The 19,020-nt window shown below is 36.4% G+C and overlaps 1 protein-coding gene across 3 annotated transcripts in view; it reads left to right on the top strand.

Moving 5' to 3' along the window:
- UBR3 (ubiquitin protein ligase E3 component n-recognin 3) overlaps nucleotides 1-19,020 on the top strand; it is a 99,489-nt gene that overhangs the window by 13,900 nt on the left and 66,569 nt on the right. For all 3 annotated transcript variants that reach the window (XM_059475579.1, XM_059475581.1, XM_059475580.1), the window contains exons 5-13: nucleotides 484-533; nucleotides 3,057-3,123; nucleotides 6,905-7,035; nucleotides 12,092-12,320; nucleotides 14,330-14,509; nucleotides 15,231-15,364; nucleotides 17,581-17,667; nucleotides 18,113-18,178; nucleotides 18,267-18,356. In XM_059475579.1, coding sequence (XP_059331562.1) covers nucleotides 484-533; nucleotides 3,057-3,123; nucleotides 6,905-7,035; nucleotides 12,092-12,320; nucleotides 14,330-14,509; nucleotides 15,231-15,364; nucleotides 17,581-17,667; nucleotides 18,113-18,178; nucleotides 18,267-18,356 — 1,034 coding nt within the window. The remainder of the gene's footprint in view (nucleotides 1-483; nucleotides 534-3,056; nucleotides 3,124-6,904; nucleotides 7,036-12,091; nucleotides 12,321-14,329; nucleotides 14,510-15,230; nucleotides 15,365-17,580; nucleotides 17,668-18,112; nucleotides 18,179-18,266; nucleotides 18,357-19,020) is intronic.

The raw sequence follows: 19,020 nt of genomic DNA, 5'->3' as shown, positions 1-19,020 counted from the left end.
ACAGGACCTTTACTTCTATCAGCAAAGCTAAGCATGTTAACTTCTTGTTGCTAATATGCTAAGCACCATTTTTCCAGTTAATATTGGTGGAATTTGAGTAGGCAAGATGTAATTGCTCATAGTGAAATTTTGCCACTACAACAAAGTGATTATCAATCCACAGCACTTCTTATAAAGGTTCTGTGGATTTTATTTTGTTGATCACTGAAGTCCATCAGACTTTATTATTTATCAGAGTTTTTTATTCGATTTCTGAAAGAGTGTTTGTTAACACAGTGCACTGAAGTTCTGCAATGGCATGGATTTGCAGATCTCTGGTTTTGTATTGCTTGGAAATCTTACTCCAACTTCAGTCCACTGCTCTGTATCTTTTAAAGAAGATTAATGTAGTGTTCCATTTCATGCTGGCTTAAAAATCTTAAAATACTGTCTTTTCAATAATAGACTTATGAAAAGAATCTCTGAACTTTTTTATTTCAAAAGGTTTGGCAGGTGGTACAGCAACATCAGGACAAGGGGATTCTTCAGATGAGGTGAGACTTTTTAAAGACTGTAATGACCTGCAACAGAATATTAAAGGGAGAGAATGCTTGCAACCACATCCCAGAAATCTCATTACTTATACCTGCCCTACATTGTCCCAATTTTAGTAATTAGTAATAATGGAGGTATAAAGGAATAGATCTCATGCCTTTGATTTACTAAGGACCTCTTGAAAAATCCTGTGGTTTGCTAATACTGTTCCAGTTTAATTTCTGTATATAACTGAGAAGAAACCTGTGTAGGTATTCCAGAAATCACTGTCAAGTAAATTGGACTTGATTAAAGCAAACTTAGAGCAGGTAATGCTATGAGTGGTGTTAGCAGTTTCTGGCACTTGAGAATCCAGCTGAACTGGTGAGAGCAGCAGTGAGAATTTCTCTGTAGATAAATTCCCATGTGTAGACTTGACCTTACTTACCAAACATATGGAGTGGGAGTAAAAAGGAGAGAATCTCATTTTGAGTTGAGCTTTAATAAATAAGTAGAAGAAAGTTAAATTCTGGTAGAGTAACTTCATCAATTTTCTCAGCTATTTAAAATCTACTTTCAACTAGTAAGCCTTAGCAGACGTTTTGGTAGGGTAACAAAAACATTAATCCCTCAGTGTGGCAAAAGCATTCATGGACTGTGTTTCATTTGATTCCATGGAACATAAAATCTTGAACAGGAGGACAGGTTTAGAGAGGGCCTTTTTTCTCCTTTTGCAGAAAGGAAAACATGAGAAATAACAACCATCCTACAGATTAATCTTTTACTTCAAACCATCTAGTACTGTAGAAGTAAACCTAAGTACTGAACTGTGCAAAACTTTCCCAAGCTGTTTAGTTCCCTGCAAAAGTACTGTCCTGATTTGTTATCTATGTAGATTTTGTAATCTAGTGTTCCATCTGTGAAACAATGCTGCCATTGGATCTTGGTGAGAAAGAACATTTTTAACCTTTCTACACTCATTTTAAATAGTGGTGGAAGAAAATACTGTTAAAAGTGTGCTCTTCCCACATTTCTTAATTATAACATAGTTTTACTCTCCTCTAAGAGAATATTATCAGGTATTAAAAACAAGCTGTAAATTCCCTGTGTAACTGACATGGGAGTACAGAGGAGAGGAAAGTTATTTTTCTGATAAGCATTTCCACCTTTCTATTTTGGCTTTTGATGAAAGGTGTGAACTTCCTTTTCAGTAATTTGTATTTGCAAAGCAGCTCATGATTAAGAAAAAGATTATAAAACAAATAATTAACTTTCTTTACTGATGGCTTTTTCAGGGCAGGACACTTGAGTTGCAGAGTCCTGCAGTTTATAGTAATATCCCAACAAGTTTGATTTTTTTTTTCTTGAGAATACATGGCCCCTCTGACTGGGGACTGGGCAGTGGCAACACCCTGAGAACTTAATGACTCATTCCTGATGGAAGTACCAGAGGCACCCTGTGATCACAAAGGCCACAGGATGCCTAAGTATTCTAATGTGTGTCCATCTTAAAATGGATTTTCAGATGGAGGAAATGAAAGGGTAGACAAAATCAGACCTTTCATTTACACCATACTTGTGGCCAGTCCTTAGGTATAAAGTGTGAAGAATCTTCTTCCCCAAGGAAGGATAGTAACTTCTTGAGATTCAGGTTGTTTATCATTCCAGAGAAGTTTGGAAGTAAAACATGGCATTTGCTTAGGGGAGAAGGATATTGAGTACTTATTTTTAACAGTAGATATCTGTATTAATTATATCTCATTTTATTAGCTCCCGTAAGAATCTATATTTCTGGATTTATTGGGACTACCAGTGTTGGCAAAGATCCATGAAACGTGTAGTATACTCCTGTGATATCACATGCTTTTTTAAGATGCAGTGTTAGATTTTGTGAAGTGGTGGTGGTGATGTTTTTAACTTGTATTACATTTTGGAGCCTTTGCTGTTTAGTTTGTGGAGTACCTTGAAAGCTTCAGATGACAAGTGCCTGTGCAAAATGTTTCTGTTATTCTCTAGGGAACAAGCAGTTAGAATTTGCATCGTAAAGGTGTCACAAATACTTTATTCCTGCATCAAAAGTTTATGTTGATTAGAGAGTATATAACTAATTATATATGTTGCCAACTTTGATACACATTATGTTGGCTGATATTTTTTCTCTGAAACAAAACCTGACAAACCCTGCAAGTGGATAAGGTAAAATCTTAGATGTGCAAAGATTAGAAATTTTGTAGTGTTAAACTTTTGTAGCAATAAGTTTTAGAAATCAAAGTAACTAACCTTACAAAATAAATGAAATAAATGTGGATGATAAGGCTGCCTGTAGAGGGAAAAAGAGAACTTAAAAAATTGTTTTTCTTGCAAGGGTCGCTCACAATGTGTGATTCCTGTAAACAGTAAAAGTGTTTTTCTTGTAAGAATATGTTGAAGGTTTCTCTGTTTTAGTTTGGTAGTTAAACCAGAATTTTAAGAGCATACAATCTCTTGGCAATAAGTTTCTAAGTATATGATTGTCAATTTTTAAAACTCTTCCTCTGCCCCAGGAGGACCAGGATGGTAGCCAAGGTGTGGGAAAGCGCAAGAGGGTGAAACTAAGCAGCACCACCAAAGGTATTTATAAAGTACTGATCTCAGTTCATCATGTTTGCTTTATGTTTGTCTTAAAAATATCCAGGGATGCTCAGTTCACTTCGCAAGCACTGTAGTGCTGCATGTGACAGGTATTAACATAGCATAGTCTGAAAATGAGTAGCAAGTGAAAATGTGGTCCTTGGCAGGTTAGATTTCCCTTGAGTGAGTACCTCTGTCTGGGACTCTGTTTGACCATTTTGTCACCTCTGTGTTGAAGCTGACCTGCAAAAATTCATTCAGTTTTCACTGTGTGCCTATCAAGGCTGCAATATAGCTTTACAAAACAGGTGTTTGATGTATCTGTTGTTAACAAATTTTTTTTTGATTGTGCCACTGTGCAGTATGATTGTGTTAGCAGCCAGGCAAGAATGGTTCTCTCTGGTTCTGGTTGGTCTTTTGGTAGTTTATTAATGTTTAAGGTAAAATACTTGAATTAAGTCTCTCTTGAAACCACTCCATTTTTTCTTCTAGCTTGAAATTAGTCCCTTTTGCAGTTTCTAGTCCAACATGAGTAGCGTTCACATTGAGGTCACTGCAGGTTTTAATTCAAGAGCAACCACAGGCTAGACAAGATGGTTCTGTCTGGTACTTGGCATGTTTCTGTGCTAAAAAGTGTTCAATAATATTTAAATGCTATTGTTAGATAAAGAAGAATTTTTTGATTGCGTTTTTTTTATTATGAGTGTGAGGAGACTGACATAGGAAGTGCAATGAGTTGAAAGCCTTGAGAAAAGAATATTTGGGTAGAGGAATTGTAGGGAAAGTTGGAATAAAGTTTCTGGAAGGTCTGTGGAATGAAAGTTTGGAGCCTGAGTTTTAAATGCAGAGGTTCTTGAATCAATGAAATAGTATGATGTGAGGAGTATGGGAAAGTAAGATTGATTGTTTCTAGTGTTTCCAGATTTAAGGAAAAATTATGAGGAAGCTGAAAAAGCGGAGAACTAAAGGTTCTGGCAATCCTGTTGTTTAGAGGTGATCTTAAAAACGATGTGAGAAAGATTGTGGTAGAGATGTGGAAGAGGCAGTAGTTTTGGAGATATGCAGGAAACATAGAGACATCCAAGTAAGGTTCTCTTACTTGGATTTAAGAGGCTGTTAGCTTGTCTAAAAGATGAATTAGAGTCAGGTAACACAAGAAAAAAATGCTGCTGTTTTGATGCATAATAACTCATTAGGGAAAGAGGCAGGGAGGAAGCCCAGATTTAGAAACTTCCTGATCAGAAAACCAATATCAGCAGTGGCATTTCAGGATAAGTGAGACTTGAATTCCACATTTCATTTTCCCCCAGGATTGTAGTCTTCCCCCTCTGAGGCATCCCAACATGGACTATGATCATGATGTTGATAGCTCCTAATATCTGCCCCAGAGGAGGGAGTCTGCCAAAGGGGGAAGGGTAAGTATCTGTTTTTATTAAATATCAAATAGTTTTCTAAAGTTTTCAGTATTCATATTTTATGTCCAATAGGGTATAAAATAAGAGTATGAGAAGAAAATTTTGGAAAACTGAGTATTGAATAAAAACAGATTTACCTTTTCCATATAAGCAAACTCCCTATCCCATCCTAGCTCTGCAGTGGTACTGTCTTCATCAGGGCTATATACTGGGGGTATATTGGAATGCTACATCTTATATTCCAGAGAGATATTTACAACACTCTGTGAGGTGTTTTGTGGCACAAAGAAGAATAAAATATTTCTTTAAAGAAAGTGCAGTTTTTAAGCTGAGGTTCACTCATACAGGTATGGGACTGAGTAGTGAGAATTTTTTTTTATTCTGTTTTAAAACCTCATCCTGCCTCCATCTGAAATACCAAATGATTTTTAAACCCTGAGACACTGTTTTTTTAAAAAATAAATTTAAAATCTAGTGATGCTTTTCAGAAGAGTAGGAACATTAGTCCCAGCGTTCTTGATAAATGTTCCAGGTTTGGTTAAGAGCATTCTGCCTACTCAAATTATATAGCAGGTGTAAGCAGGTGTGTATTGTTGTGTCCCTGCCTCAAACTGCTGCATGGAGTATTGGATATGTCCTGTTCACCTGTGCTGTGTGTCAGAGAAAGCTGCACCCTCAGTGACAGGTACAGTGTTGTGTCATGTCCCCTGTCATGTCCCTGTCATGCTGTTCTCACTCAGAAGCATTTGGCATGTACCTAAACTTGTGCTCTCTGTTCTGTGGGCAGAGGACTTCAGTCTTGCATGGTTACCAAGCTTTCCTGGGCAGTCAAATCACACATGCAACTTCATAACAAGAGATGAGGAAGAGAACATAAATGAGCATCATATGTTTGTTGCTCTAGGTGATGTGTAATACCTTTCAAATTAGTTTAATATTTATTTATATTGCAACATATTATAATATCTTTTATGATTATATAAAGGTAGTGTTTTATATCAATGCTTGTCAAATATATTGAATAAAACATATACATTTTTTTTGTGACTTGCTTGAGTCTTGAGGAGAACCCTAAAATTTAAGTCTGGGCAAATTGGTTACTTGCCTGGGGAACTCTGACACTTGGTAATGGTGGAAAATTGAGGTAATTCCTGCTTAGGAAGAGCACAAATGTCTGTCTTGCCTAGAACAGGCACAAAGCTATCCAGTGCAGTCTCTAAAGCTGTCACACTTCAATGAAGATGTGAGTCTTGAAGGCCAGATGATGTTCAGTGTAAATGTTTTTGGCTGTGTGCAGATGGCAGCACTTCATGGACTCCTGTTGGAATATGTGGTTTTGTGTGGAGCTCTGTATCCTCAGGTGTAGTTGATTTCTAGGTATAGAGAAGCACTAGTATTATTACTTTAGTCCTCATATGTTACTGGAGTGAACACCACCTGTTGTAGTTGTAAAGCATAGTTTTTCAAGAGGTTGATTATTTATGATGAAGAGTCTTTATATTTTAGTTTTTTGAAAACAGAGTTAATATGATTTATACTCTATCAAGTGATCATTTCATGCAGTTTTTTCTAGCAAAGGTCAGATTGCAGCTTTGCAATCAGGAAACTGATCTGCTTGAAAACACAGCTGACAAAATGGAAAGATCCTGGACTTGATTCCTATGTAGGTGCCCCACAGGGATCTACTATCAGTATGAGTAAAGGGGCAGAGTGAGTGGGCAGAAAAGGGGAAAGATGAGAATGTCTCTCCTGCTACCATCAGGAGCTAGTGCCTCCTGATTATCTGGGTATGGTAATTTTTGTATTTAAAAAAACCAGCAAACAGCCTAGTGGTTGGTCAATCAGTGCATGTACTGCTTTGAAAGTAAGAATAAAGGATACATTATTGCTTCTATTTATTTTGTTTAGAGCTTGGTAAAGTTGTTTAGGTAATAGAATTAATCACTTAATCATAACCTGTATTTTTTTGTTTTGGTATTTTAACTTCAGTTAAGCAGTAATCTACAATGTTTCCCTTGGTTAAGTAGTTGTGTAAATATTGTGCAATTTGCTGTCATGCATTGTAATCAGTGTAGCTGTTACAGTCAGTTGATGTGATTCAATGCAATCAATGAAGATTGATAGAATTGTACTGAAAACTTTCACTGGCTTCTCTGGGAGATTCTTTTTATAGCTACAGACTCTGACACTCTGCAATATCGGTGATCTTAATTTTCCAGTGTTTAAAAAGAAATTATTTACAGAATGAACTAAGATGTTCTTAAATTTTTGTTACTGAATTTTTCTATGACTGCAACAGCACTATTATTGTTCTTAGTTTTAACACTTACTGCATTACACATGCCCTGCTTCAACTTTTTATGCAGATCAGTCTATCATGGATGTTTTGAAGCATAAATGTTTTCTAGAAGAATTATTATTTTGGACAATAAAATACGAGTTTCCACAGAAGATGGTGACTTTCTTACTCAACATGCTACCAGATCAAGATTATAAGGTACTTGGCCTTACTTAATTCAAACCTAAGTATCTTTTATATTCACATACTTAGTGTGTATTATCCTTTGCAGGACACTATGTATACTCATGTTTGAATAATAAGTAGTAAAATAATGCAGATCTTTAACTTGTTTTGAGTATTTTATAAGAAGTTCCTAAGTGTTTAGTATTTGAAAACCAATGTGGACAAAACAAGATGGATAAATCTGGAGCAGCGCTATTAGTTTTGATTGATGATTTACTTTCCTTTTTGTCTGTTAGTGCATGTTTGCATGTGATGGATTTTGTTTCATTTTATTTTACTTTGTAATTTGTTTTTTGTCACTTAAAATACGTGGATCAGCACTGTATGATTCTGTAGCGTGGTATGACTAGGGAATAATTGCAGTGATTTCATTCCTGTTTCAATTATTGTAGTAGGCAGTGGTTTTTCCACCCAGGCCATTACAGTGTGAGTGTTCTTGCTTCAGCTATGCCCTAGGTGATTTTGGCAGCCTTCCAGGTGCTTCCTTACAGAGTTTTGCAGTTGTCCCTACGAAGTATCTCCTGGCCCAGAGTTGTGGAGACTGGATGTCATCTTCCTGTTTTAAATCTTGGCGTGCAGCCAGGTTTGGTTGTTTGCTCCACATGTTCCCAAGACCTAGTATACATAGCAATCAGGCTTAACATTTTGCTCTGATCATGTCATACCCTTGAGCCGTGCAAATATTTTGGACCTTCTCAATGCCTGCTGGGAGGAAAAGATCACAAAATTCTGCAGTCCAGATATGCAGATTTTTTCCAAAAAGTCTGTTTATAATGGGACAACACTATTTTTGTGCCTTCTTAAAATCTTGCTGCATCAAAACAAGGGACATGAAGATAATTTGCAAGGAAGAAAAAGCCAAGATATGGGCCTTGAGCACTACTGTGTCCATCTCAAGACACCACTTTGATTTGGGATACCAGCACAGATTCGTCCTGGTCTTAGATTGAGCTAATACATGAGGAGACATTAGGACTTCCTAACTGATGATCCATTGCTATGAAGCTTGAATTCTTCCTGATATTTGGACATGCTCATGGACATCCAGTTCTCCTGATCCATTGCCAGCTAAATTCCTGCCTGTAAAAACACCCAGCTGCTAGCAGCATGCAGAAGAATCTGGTAAGTGTTGCTGTGTTTCCCTTACAACTGTACCATGTAATAACATCAGCTTCTAATGATTGTGGGATCTTTCTTCCTTTGACAATGAGCCATAATCTTCAGTGACTTTCTTTATTCTATTCATTATCTTTCTTCACTCAGAGTGGAGATCATGGTGTATTTGGTCTCTCTAATGATTGCCACCTTTAACTGGAAATAGTCCATTTTCTACCCACCAATACTGCATGCTCAGATTGAAAGGTTTTTATAAACTTTTTTTAGTTGGTTGGTTTTTTTGTTACCAATTTCGTACTGGTTTTCATTAAGCAGTTAATTCCTATGTTAAAGCTTTAGTAGAAGCACAAATACCAAGTGTTCAAAATTCTTTTAGAATCTGTGTTTAATTGTCATGGTCGTCTAAATGGCATTTTAAATAGTAGAGGGAACTCAGAGCAGGAAATGTATCACATAGCAGTACTAGGGAGGCAGTAAACTTTTTTTCACAAGAAACCTTTGCTTTGTTGCAAAACTGTCAATGCTGCATGAATTTTAAACATGTTTAAGAGGCCTGTGGTTAATTTACAAGGAGCGGCTCTACCTTTTACATGGAAAAGAGAGAACATAACATTTTGGAATGAGTTAGAAGAATGTTTTATCTTACATGCTTCCATTTAGCTTTTTTGAAAGAAAAGCCTGTTTGCTGATTAATCGTACTGCATTCTCAAACAACAGGAATACCTCTAGGGATTTAAACTGTTCCAAATGGTCTTGCACCTTTCTGCTACTTTCTCTCATCCCATCTACACTACATGTACTGTTCTAATTTTTTCTCTGTCTGGTGGTGTGCAATTTATCTGATTCTTTGTGAGGCAGTTTAGCTCATTAAATCAGCAGAATTCTGCTAGGTTGGATTCGTGGTAAACTGAGGGAGCTACCTGGACATAGAGCACAGAGCTGCCTATCTGCATATGCTTTGGAATTGTTGAAATCTCTGACCTCCAGCATAAGCATATGAGAATCCATCACTGCCCTGTGTAGCAGTCACTGAACCACTAGCAATCTCAGTTACACAGATTTTTTTTTTTTTAATAGGAAAACAAACTTCCCTTTAGGGATTCCCAGTACTAAAAAGAGGTGTTGAAAGGGGTGGGCTAAAACCCTGGGTTTACTAGCTCTTCCCTCTCTCCCCACTTTGGCAAATGAGAGAGATAGCACAACAAAAAGTGTGGTCTTTGCCTTACAGATTTGTGCTTGAGGCATCCCTTCCATCACTCTCTGACATTTGAAGCTTGGAAGAGTTACAAGTGAAGAAAAGGAGAGCAGAAGAAAAATTTATTGAAGCTTCCAAGAAATTAAAGGTGTTGTGATGTGGACCAGAGGAAAAATAAAAGGCCCGAGAAAGAGACTTTCCTGTGACCAAGGAGAAGGCAAAGAATGTGTTGGCAGTAAACAGGAAGATGCTGGAAGAGTGTAAATCATCCAAGTGCAGAGCCTTGCTGAAATCTTGCTGAAAAATGCAGAAGCATCTGGACATTATGAATCAACAAACATAATTAACAGAAATGCTGTGCTGTGTCAGGCACCTCCCATAGTGACCCTTGGGGCAGCTATTACAGCAACAGGACTTCACCAACCCCTGGATATGCTGTTCTACAAATTCTGTAGAGCAGTTTTTCTATTGGAACCTTAATTTTAGTGCAGCATTCAGCTGGCAGAAGTAGTTTACATCTTAGCATTGAGAACATAAACATGGGAGATGTAAGTTCTAACTGAAGCATGGGGTTGGTGTTAGTCTCCAGAGAGTTCTGGGATTGAAGTTGAGTGGTCACCAAGAGGAGAGGCCAGCTGAAAAAATTAACTTTGTTTCTCTAGAGGTAGAAAAGTCAGTGAAGATAATTAGATGCACAGGAAGCATGTGTGTCTTAGGAAACTTTTTTGCAGATGATTGGACCTGAGTATTTGGAAACATGTCATGACAGAAATTGCATTCTTGCTGCATTCTATATTTTTCCTTAGTTGTGTATATAGCTTTAGCCACTGAGAGAAAGGATATGTGGATGGACTGATTTGGCCTACTGTGCCATTATACTGTAGTGAGAGCAAATTTACAGTACTTTCAGAAGTTTATTACAGTAAATGAGTGAGGCACAAAAAATTTTGATGCATGCCAATATAAACTAAAGAAAAAAAATCCAAAATTTGTCCTTAGAGAAGGACCTTGTTTTTGCAGTCAACTTGAATTGAGCGTGCTGTGTAAAACAAGTGAAACATAGTTTCTTCATCTCAGAACCCAAAAATCCTATTTAAACATAATACAGTGTGAAGAAGTAATACGTAAATAAAGCATACTCTTTTACCAGCAGTGTTAATATACTAACTTCTTAAAATACCTGCTACTTATTTTCTGTCTGAGGCTTAATGTGAATTAGGGTGTAATTAACATTAGTGTGAATGTCTTGATGATAGATGCTAATGCCAGTGATGAAAATTGTTTCAGACCTTTAACTTAAAGGAAATTATGTGATGGTAATATCTGTAATACCAGAATGATATTGTATTAACTTTGCTCAAGTATTGAGAATACATTGTGCCAAAAACGCTTTAGGTGAGAACAGTTACCATTGTTGGGTGCTATATGTGGAACATACTTTCAGTGATTATACATCACTGTGGGCCAGGTATAGGAAGGCAAGTTAACTATTCTTGCAGTGTTTCCTGCAGTGAGGTCCCCATTCTCACCTTGGTTCAGTTTCTTGCATCAGCAACTTTATCTTTGGGGGTATTTCAGTTTCTGTACCTAACAGCAGAATTATGTCATCATGTTTTTGGAAGTACTTCTGAGGTGATAATAACTTGGTGGTGCCATAATAAAAATATGGGAGCACTGAATCTAAGGCAGATCAAATAAAGTAGTGATCTGTATACAGTCTGGTGAAAGCATGGCTGATGAGGGTGGTTTTAACATTTCTAATTCTATGCTTATGAAAGGTTAATTCTTCCAGAAGGAATTGGCAAGGGATTTTTAGACTTTGGATTTTTATCACTACACAGTTTGTCTTCTTACTAAGCCAAGCAAGTCCAGATGGTGCTAATTCAGAACGTAAAGTACTAAGTGAGAAGTGATTTCAAAGCTAGCAGATATGTTCATGGATGTGCAGTGAAAAGGTTGATTTATAATGCATTTTGAGGCTAATGGAGTGGAACACAGAACTGTGCTAAGATTTATATATATATATATATGTACAATACATTTAAATGCATTTAAATAAATGATGTGGTTAAAAAAAAACCACTAACAGGTGTGTAAAGAATAACAAATCTGCATAATTAATTTAGTTATTGAGTGAAAAGCACTAAAGTTTTACTTTAAAAGTATAGGATGCTATGACAGTAGAAATGAAAATCAGTGTAGAAAGTTTTGCTTGAAAATGAATTAAAACCTTACTTCATGGTTAGAAATGAATACCTTACTTCATGGTTAGATGGCTGCAAGTGATGAGGCAGCTTTATAAGGCACTACTAAATTAATTGTTCACAGTGTATCATTTTAGGTAATCTGTTGTAGGATGTACAAATTTAGGATAAAATAATTGTTAGAATTTTACTACTTTCACGGGCATGCTGAGACATTATATTCCTTGTTTGAACATTTCTGGGTTGGCCTTCTTTAGTGTGGAAAGTATAGAATGACAAGATTAGATTCTGAGGAAAGTTAATAAAATTAGCAGCCTAAGATACCCCTCCCTATAAATAGGTCTTTTCATTTGGTCTGTTTCTAGAAAGCAGTCATCACTCTTGGTTTGTCATAGCAACTGGTGTTTCCCAGGGTATGTTGATTGTACATTCATAAAGGAATATTTTATAATGAAAGAAAGCTATAAGTTTTGTATGATGCTCATTAATGTCAACATTTCTTTATAATTTGCAGATTGCTTTTACAAAAACATTTGTTCAGCACTATGCTTTTATTATGAAAACACTGAAGAAAAGCCATGAATCAGACACCATGTCTAATAGAATTGTGCATATCAGTGTTCAGTTGTTCAGCAATGAAGAACTAGCACGCCAAGTAACAGAAGAATGCCAACTGCTGGATATTATGGTCACTGTTCTGTTGTACATGATGGAAAGTTGCCTTATTAAAAGTGAATTGCAAGGTAGGTTTAGTTGTTTGTTTGTTTCTTTCCATGAATAATCAATTGATTATAGAGGAAATTTAATCTTTCTTTGGTGGTCAATCCACCCTACTGATGCCTTTCCAAAAATGTACAGGATCTAGCAATATATGGTAGAGGAAGAGTCTCAAAATTCCCTGGGAATATAAAGGTAGTTATCAAGAATGATACTGATGTTTTATCCTTTGGTTTGTATGGGGGTTTTTTTTAGGAATGTTACATGATTTTAAATGCAGGTTATTACCTACTACTTAATTTGTTATGTGAAGTGCATAAGCAACTATTTGAATGAAAAATTATATACACAAATTGAGACCTGTATGAATTTAAAAAATATTTTCAAAGAATTTCACAAGCTATTTGCAGTATTTAAAATTGTTTTAATTTTTAAAACTTGTGATTGCCTTGATATAATTAGAGAAGAATAACGTAATAATTTGTCAATATAGCAATTTTATCAACCTTTTGTTTGATAAAGTGGCAGTTTGAATTTGAGCTATTGTAGACTTTATAACTTCTTTATTAAAACAGCTGTTCTATTTTCACCCTCCTTGTTTTAACTGTCCTTATATGAAAATGGCACAATTGAGTCTTTCTGATCTCTGACATTCACACTCTTATGTGCCTAACAGACTGGAGACCTCTCAGCCCTCTTCCTCCTAGTTTGAATCTGAAAGTACCCCCTAGACAGGCTGAGTGCTGCTGCTAAATAAGTATCACAAACTTATGCATGAAATTGTATTTTTTTTCCCCCAAGTATTCTTGTCTCAGAGTCCAGTTTGTGTATAGCCTAAACCAAAATATCTGTGCAGAAGTGGGAAATCCTCACTCATCTAGCTATCAAGAGTGCCCTCATTCAGCAGCACTTCAGTATGGAAAATGTTTCTGTTGCCCTACATAGACTGCTTTACAGTATTAAAAGGAAAATGCTGAATATTTAATAGTTTGTATATCAGGTGATTTTTGCTAAATAAATGCCATATTGGTGGAATGTAATTTAAAACTCTTTCTAAGCATCTTTTAAATGTAACTTTTTGGTCAGTATGGGATGTTGCTAGCATGATGGTAGGGTTCTGTAATGGGTCAGAATTTCAGTACAGCAGAAAAAGGCTGTACTGGACAGGCCAAAGAGAACCACTCTACATACAGGTTTACCTCATCATCCAGAGACTGGAGTCTCTTAATAAGTGCCTTTTCTTCTGTTCTTCTTTCTTTTGAAATAGAATATTAACTGACATGGGTACTGGAAGTTGTTTAGCTTGGATCGTGAATCCAGAACCAATTCTGTTTCCGTTCTGATCTTTCTAGGAGTCCCTCTTATAAAAAGGAAACAAAGAGATTTATTTGGCAGATGTAGAGGATGAACTTCTGTGATTTGTGGTGGGAGGGAAAGAAACACCCCCCCCCCCCCCCCCCGACTTTGATTTCTCATCCTCCTTTTCTAGGAACCTTCTCCTGCCCCAGTCTTGGGCAGGCTGCACAAACCCTCTCTCTGTCCCAAATTCAGAGTGGAAATGTTTTGCTCTGCTCTTTTCAGACTCAACATGCCAATGAGGGTTTTGATCACCAGATTTGTTCTTGAATGCTGTAAGATACCTTGCTCACTGGGATTATGTCAAATTCAAAGTAGAATTCAGGTGTTTGTAATAGGAATTGTTTTATTTGCTTTTTTTTAATAATTAGAAATATTGGAAGAGCCATAGCTGTGATGGTTTTCCTAACATGCTGCTTTCCAGAGGTTGTGATATTGTTCAAAGTTTAAGTGACTCTTGCTGAGTGGCATCTGTGTAGGCTAGTCCATGATGGAAAAACAGCTTCAGATACATGAAAGAGCCATTTTAGTTTTCTGCAGTTTTCTCTGTGTGTGTCGGACCCCAGCATTACAGTACATCCTAATCAATATTTTTGCATTCTTTTGTAACTTTTTTAATAAATGAAAGAAATTACTTAGTCTTCTCCTTTTGTTTTGTTCTTTTCTTTTTTAAATTTAGATGAAGAGAATAGTTTACATGTTGTGGTGAATTGTGGGGAAGCACTACTGAAGAATAACACTTACTGGCCCCTGGTTAGTGATTTTATAAACATACTTTCACACCAAAGTGTGGCAAAGAAGTTTTTGGAAGATCATGGTCTTTTGGTAACATGGATGAATTTTGTATCATTTTTTCAAGGTATGTGACTTTTGTGATCACTACTGCTACAAGGATGTTAAGACAGTTAATGTTCACTGTAGCAAAATCTCTACAGTTCTGTATGTATATATTTAATCTATTAGTATTCCCCCAAGACTGTATTTCTTGAAGAGAACAGTATATTCTAGAAAACAGGTTACAAAAATTATCTAATGTGTCTTTTTCTTGTGTGAAGTAGTTGAAGAGCAGTCACATCACACTTAGTCGATTGAGATCTATGGTGCAAGAATTCTGAGGTTATACTTAAAGTACAGATCACAACTGTAAACCAAACTGTTTTACTGGTGAAGTTCAAAATTTAAATATACAGGAAATTAATCTCATATATCTGGATCTTCTTCTAAGTGTTGCTTTTGATTATATAAAAAAAAAAAATTAAGATGATGTATCTCAATGCTGATAAATATTTTGCTTAGAAAGATGACCAGCATTCAGATGTTCTAATTGACTGAGTAACATTGAAAGTAGAAGTTCATGTCCCCTGAACAGCAAGGACTGCAGTTATTAGCCAGTCTTTTGTCTTTTCTGGTATATTTCTGTTCAAACTTTGTTTTATCAAATTCTTCCACTAGATAAAATAGATTCTTACACTTTGTGGAGTTGTTTTGCAAGGTGTGTAAATGCATAATACTAAAAAGACTGCATTCCATTTATCCCTAGTTAAATCTTGGGTTGTATAACTCTGCTTAAATCTTTGAAGGTATGAATTTAAATAAACGGGAGTTGAATGAGCACGTGGAGTTTGAATCACAGACATACTATGCTGCCTTTGCTGCTGAGCTGGAGGCCTGTGCCCAGCCCATGTGGGGTCTGCTGTCACACTGCAAAGTTAGGGTAAGGCTAACATTCCCCTGTCGTGATTCTTGGTTTTATTCATGTCTTATTCTAGAATTCTCAAACTTGAAAAAACTGTCTTGTGTGTTTGAAAATACTTTGGTTTGGCTCTCTTTGTCTATTTAAATAACATAAAACTCCAATCAACTTGGATTCTGTGTATACTGAGTGTAGAATTCATGCTTGGACATAATTTACTGTCTCCAGTACTGGGATTACAAGTTCAGGATGTGTGCAGTCATTTCATATGACTGTACATATGGAATAACTTCAAATCTAATGAAGAACTTGATAAATGTCTCTGAGTCATTCTGCCTTTGTTCAGGGGGAATGGAGATACATAAGTCATACTAATGTGATTCTAATGTTGGCTGTGTCTGAACAGCCAACAGACACTTCATTATGATGGGAGATGGAGTAATTTATGGATTTGTGTGGTTCTCCTATCAATTTGAGGTGAAAACCTCTTTGGTTCTGACATCAAATGGTCTCCAAACTACAGCAAAGACTTGTTGCTATTTGCTAAACTGTAAATTACATTAAGTGACTGCAAAAATAGAATCCATTTGCTTTTAGGAATATTTAACATATGAAAAATACTTTTTACTGATTTTCTGTGAAATAAATACTTGTATTTGAAATTAGCTTATTAAGATAATTAATAGTGTCAGTGAGGCAGTACTGACTGGATTGAACTGCACACTGAGAAATTGTGCAAGCAGTCCATGTGATTTTTAGAACAGTTTGAATCAGGCAGTTGTAAAAGCCTTTCTGTGATGTAAATTACACTGATACATTATGAATTTATCAATTTATGAGTCTACATTGGTTTTTGAAAACCGAATTACAGCTTCTGGCTGTTTGAAGTGCTCCTTTCATTTTTCCTTAGGGATGGGATGGTCTTTTTTTTTAAGGCCATGCTCCTCCATCAGTTGTCTTGTCAGTCATGTCTTCAGCCACATGTTTGAACCTTTTGGTCATTATCAATAAATCTGAAAAAGTTAAAGAAATTTCATAGCTTAGTTGTTGTACTTATGAAACCTGGAGGGTTGGAAGCTCATGTCTCACAGGATAGGGAAAGCCAGCAGAGCCTGTCCTTCATAGAGTGTGGAGCAACAGGATGGGAGTGTGGCTGTTGTATTTCCTGATGCGAAAAGGTGCCTGACTGAAATAGCTGCCACTTGCACAACTTTTGGCTGGCCTGAACACTGCTGCCTTTTGCATGAGAAGTGTGTCATTGGATATCCTGAGACTGTGAGGCAAGTCTGGAGTCTGTGTTTAGGGGGACGTGAAGATTAAAGGAAAAATCTGTTAAGAAAATAGGCTTTGCAAATTCTGCTGATCACAGAGCAATTTGGTTTAGCTTCTTTTCTGCTTCTTCTTCTTGCGCACGACTGCTTCTCTCCTGGAAGGCAATGTACAGCTCTAGCACTGAAACATGATTTAACCTGAAATATAGTGTAGCTTTATGGCATTGTTGCTCAGTTATATCATACAATCATAACAAGGTTTGCTTACCATTGAAATACATGCAGTATTGTGCTATCATATTTAGGGTGTCTTGTGTTAGCCAACTGTAAGGACCTTTTAAGTAGATAAAACTTGTAGGCCATTAGCTATTCTTTTTGGTTACATGGAAAGACTTTCTTTTATGCTTACAGCTCTAAATTATGGGTAAAACTAAATGGATAAATTAAACAATAGTAGGCACTAGGACCACCTAGAGAGTGAGTCCTGTGAGGAGCAGCTGAGGGAACTGGGGTTGTTCTGCTTGAAGAAGAGAAGGCTCAGGGATGATCTTATCATTCTCTATAACTCCCTGTAAAGAGGGTGTAGCCAGGTGGGAGTACAGGTAACCAGCAGCCAGACAAGAGAAAATGGCATCAAGCTGCAGCGGAAGAGTTTCAGGTTAGGCAACAGGAAGAATTTCTTCATGAAAAGAGTGGTTAAGCATTGGAGTGGGCTATCCAGGAGTAGTGGAGTCGAGTCCCAATCCCTGCAAGTGTTCAAGAAACAGCTGGACCTGGCACTTAGTGCTGTGGTTTAGTTGATAATGTATTGTTCAGTCAGTGATCTTGGAGGTCTTTTCCAACCTCAATGATTCTGTATACTGTAAAAACATTCTTGAAACAATTGTATTTATTTGTAGTAGGAAAACAATGTCACTTCAAACTTTTTTTGGCTCATATAAGCGTGCTGGTTTCTCTTAACTGCAGGAAACACAAGAATACACACGCAATGTTGTCAGATACTGCCTTGAAGCACTTCAAGACTGGTTTGATGCTATCAACTTTGTAGATGAGGTAAATATCCTTAGTGAATTTAAGCAAAGGACTGTGAAAATCTGATTAAATTTAAAAGGTGATACACTCCCTACTCCCAGCCCCCTCTCCTTAATTTAAGTGACTATTCAAACTAGTGATCAAAAAAGGATTGCCTTGCTGAAATCAGAGTTTGTAGTTAATACTTAAAATGTTATGTCCTAGGACCCTTTTTTTCCTGTAGTCTTGGTGATTTAGATTTGCTGGTGCAAGCTTAAGCTGTGAGTTTTAAAAGCAATGCTTTCCCTGTCTAAGGGAAACTTCTGAATAATCAGAAAGACGGGGGAATGAAATACTGCTGTGTTACTGAAAAGTAAGTCTATCAAATGAAGACATATAAAATACTGTCCTTGGTGGTTGTGCCAAAGATATTTGTATGTTTGTTTTTTCCAATATATTATATTAAATACCTCTATTTTACTTTCAGCCAGCACCTAACCAAGTTACTTTTCATTTGCCACTGCACCGTTACTTTGCCATGTTTTTAAGTAAGGTAAGCACATGTTCTATTTTCACAGAAGATGGAAATTCCCTGCTGAATGTAATCATTCAACACAGCATATGCTTGCTTTTGTTTCTAGGCTGTTAAATGCCAAGAACTAGATCTGGATACTATCCTGCCAGATCAGGAGATGCTGATGAAACTCATGATTCACCCACTTCAGATTCAGGTACGGGCAGCCTTCTAACTTAACAATAAGAAGCATGTCTTATTTGTGGAATGTAAAAATAAGCCCTGTGTGACAATAATAACTACAATATACTAAGTAGTTAGGGTAACATCTTTTTTTTTCCCTTCCTTTTTCCAAAATTAAAAATCGGGCATTAGTTATCATACTCTGAGAAGCACATAATAATAGTATTCACTACAGCTCTTCAAAAATGGTAGAATGGACCAGTCCTCTGAAAACATAGAATTGTAAAGTGAACAGAATGGAGTGCAGTTTGACAAGAAACCCAAATCTTTTGTATTTCAAATTGAGAGTGGGTTCCAGAATGGATGCACAACATTTTTATTTGCAAATTTGGACTTGTGCATAAGTGGCAGTGAGTAGTATTTGTAATCACTGCTTTTAGATCTAATCTCTTTTTAATCATGATGCCTTAATTTTTGGTTCATTTTGGTACCACAATACCTTCATTTTGAGTTAGTTTCAAGATTTTAAGGAATAACTACATGTATAAATCACATCATTTGTCTTTGATTACTTTCATTGCCTGAAATACACACTTATATGAAAGTATGGTATCTATTTCATAAACTTGCAGTGGTTCTTTTTATCTCTTACTCTCCAGAAGTAAATTAGTATGAAAAAGTCTATAAAGTTATAGTAT

This window comes from Ammospiza nelsoni, chromosome 7, assembly GCF_027579445.1.
Source record: "Ammospiza nelsoni isolate bAmmNel1 chromosome 7, bAmmNel1.pri, whole genome shotgun sequence".
In the NCBI taxonomy this organism is placed as follows: Eukaryota; Metazoa; Chordata; class Aves; order Passeriformes; family Passerellidae; genus Ammospiza; species Ammospiza nelsoni.
The sequence above is the reverse complement of the archived record's forward strand: the minus strand, read 5'-3'. Positions and strand labels throughout refer to the sequence as shown.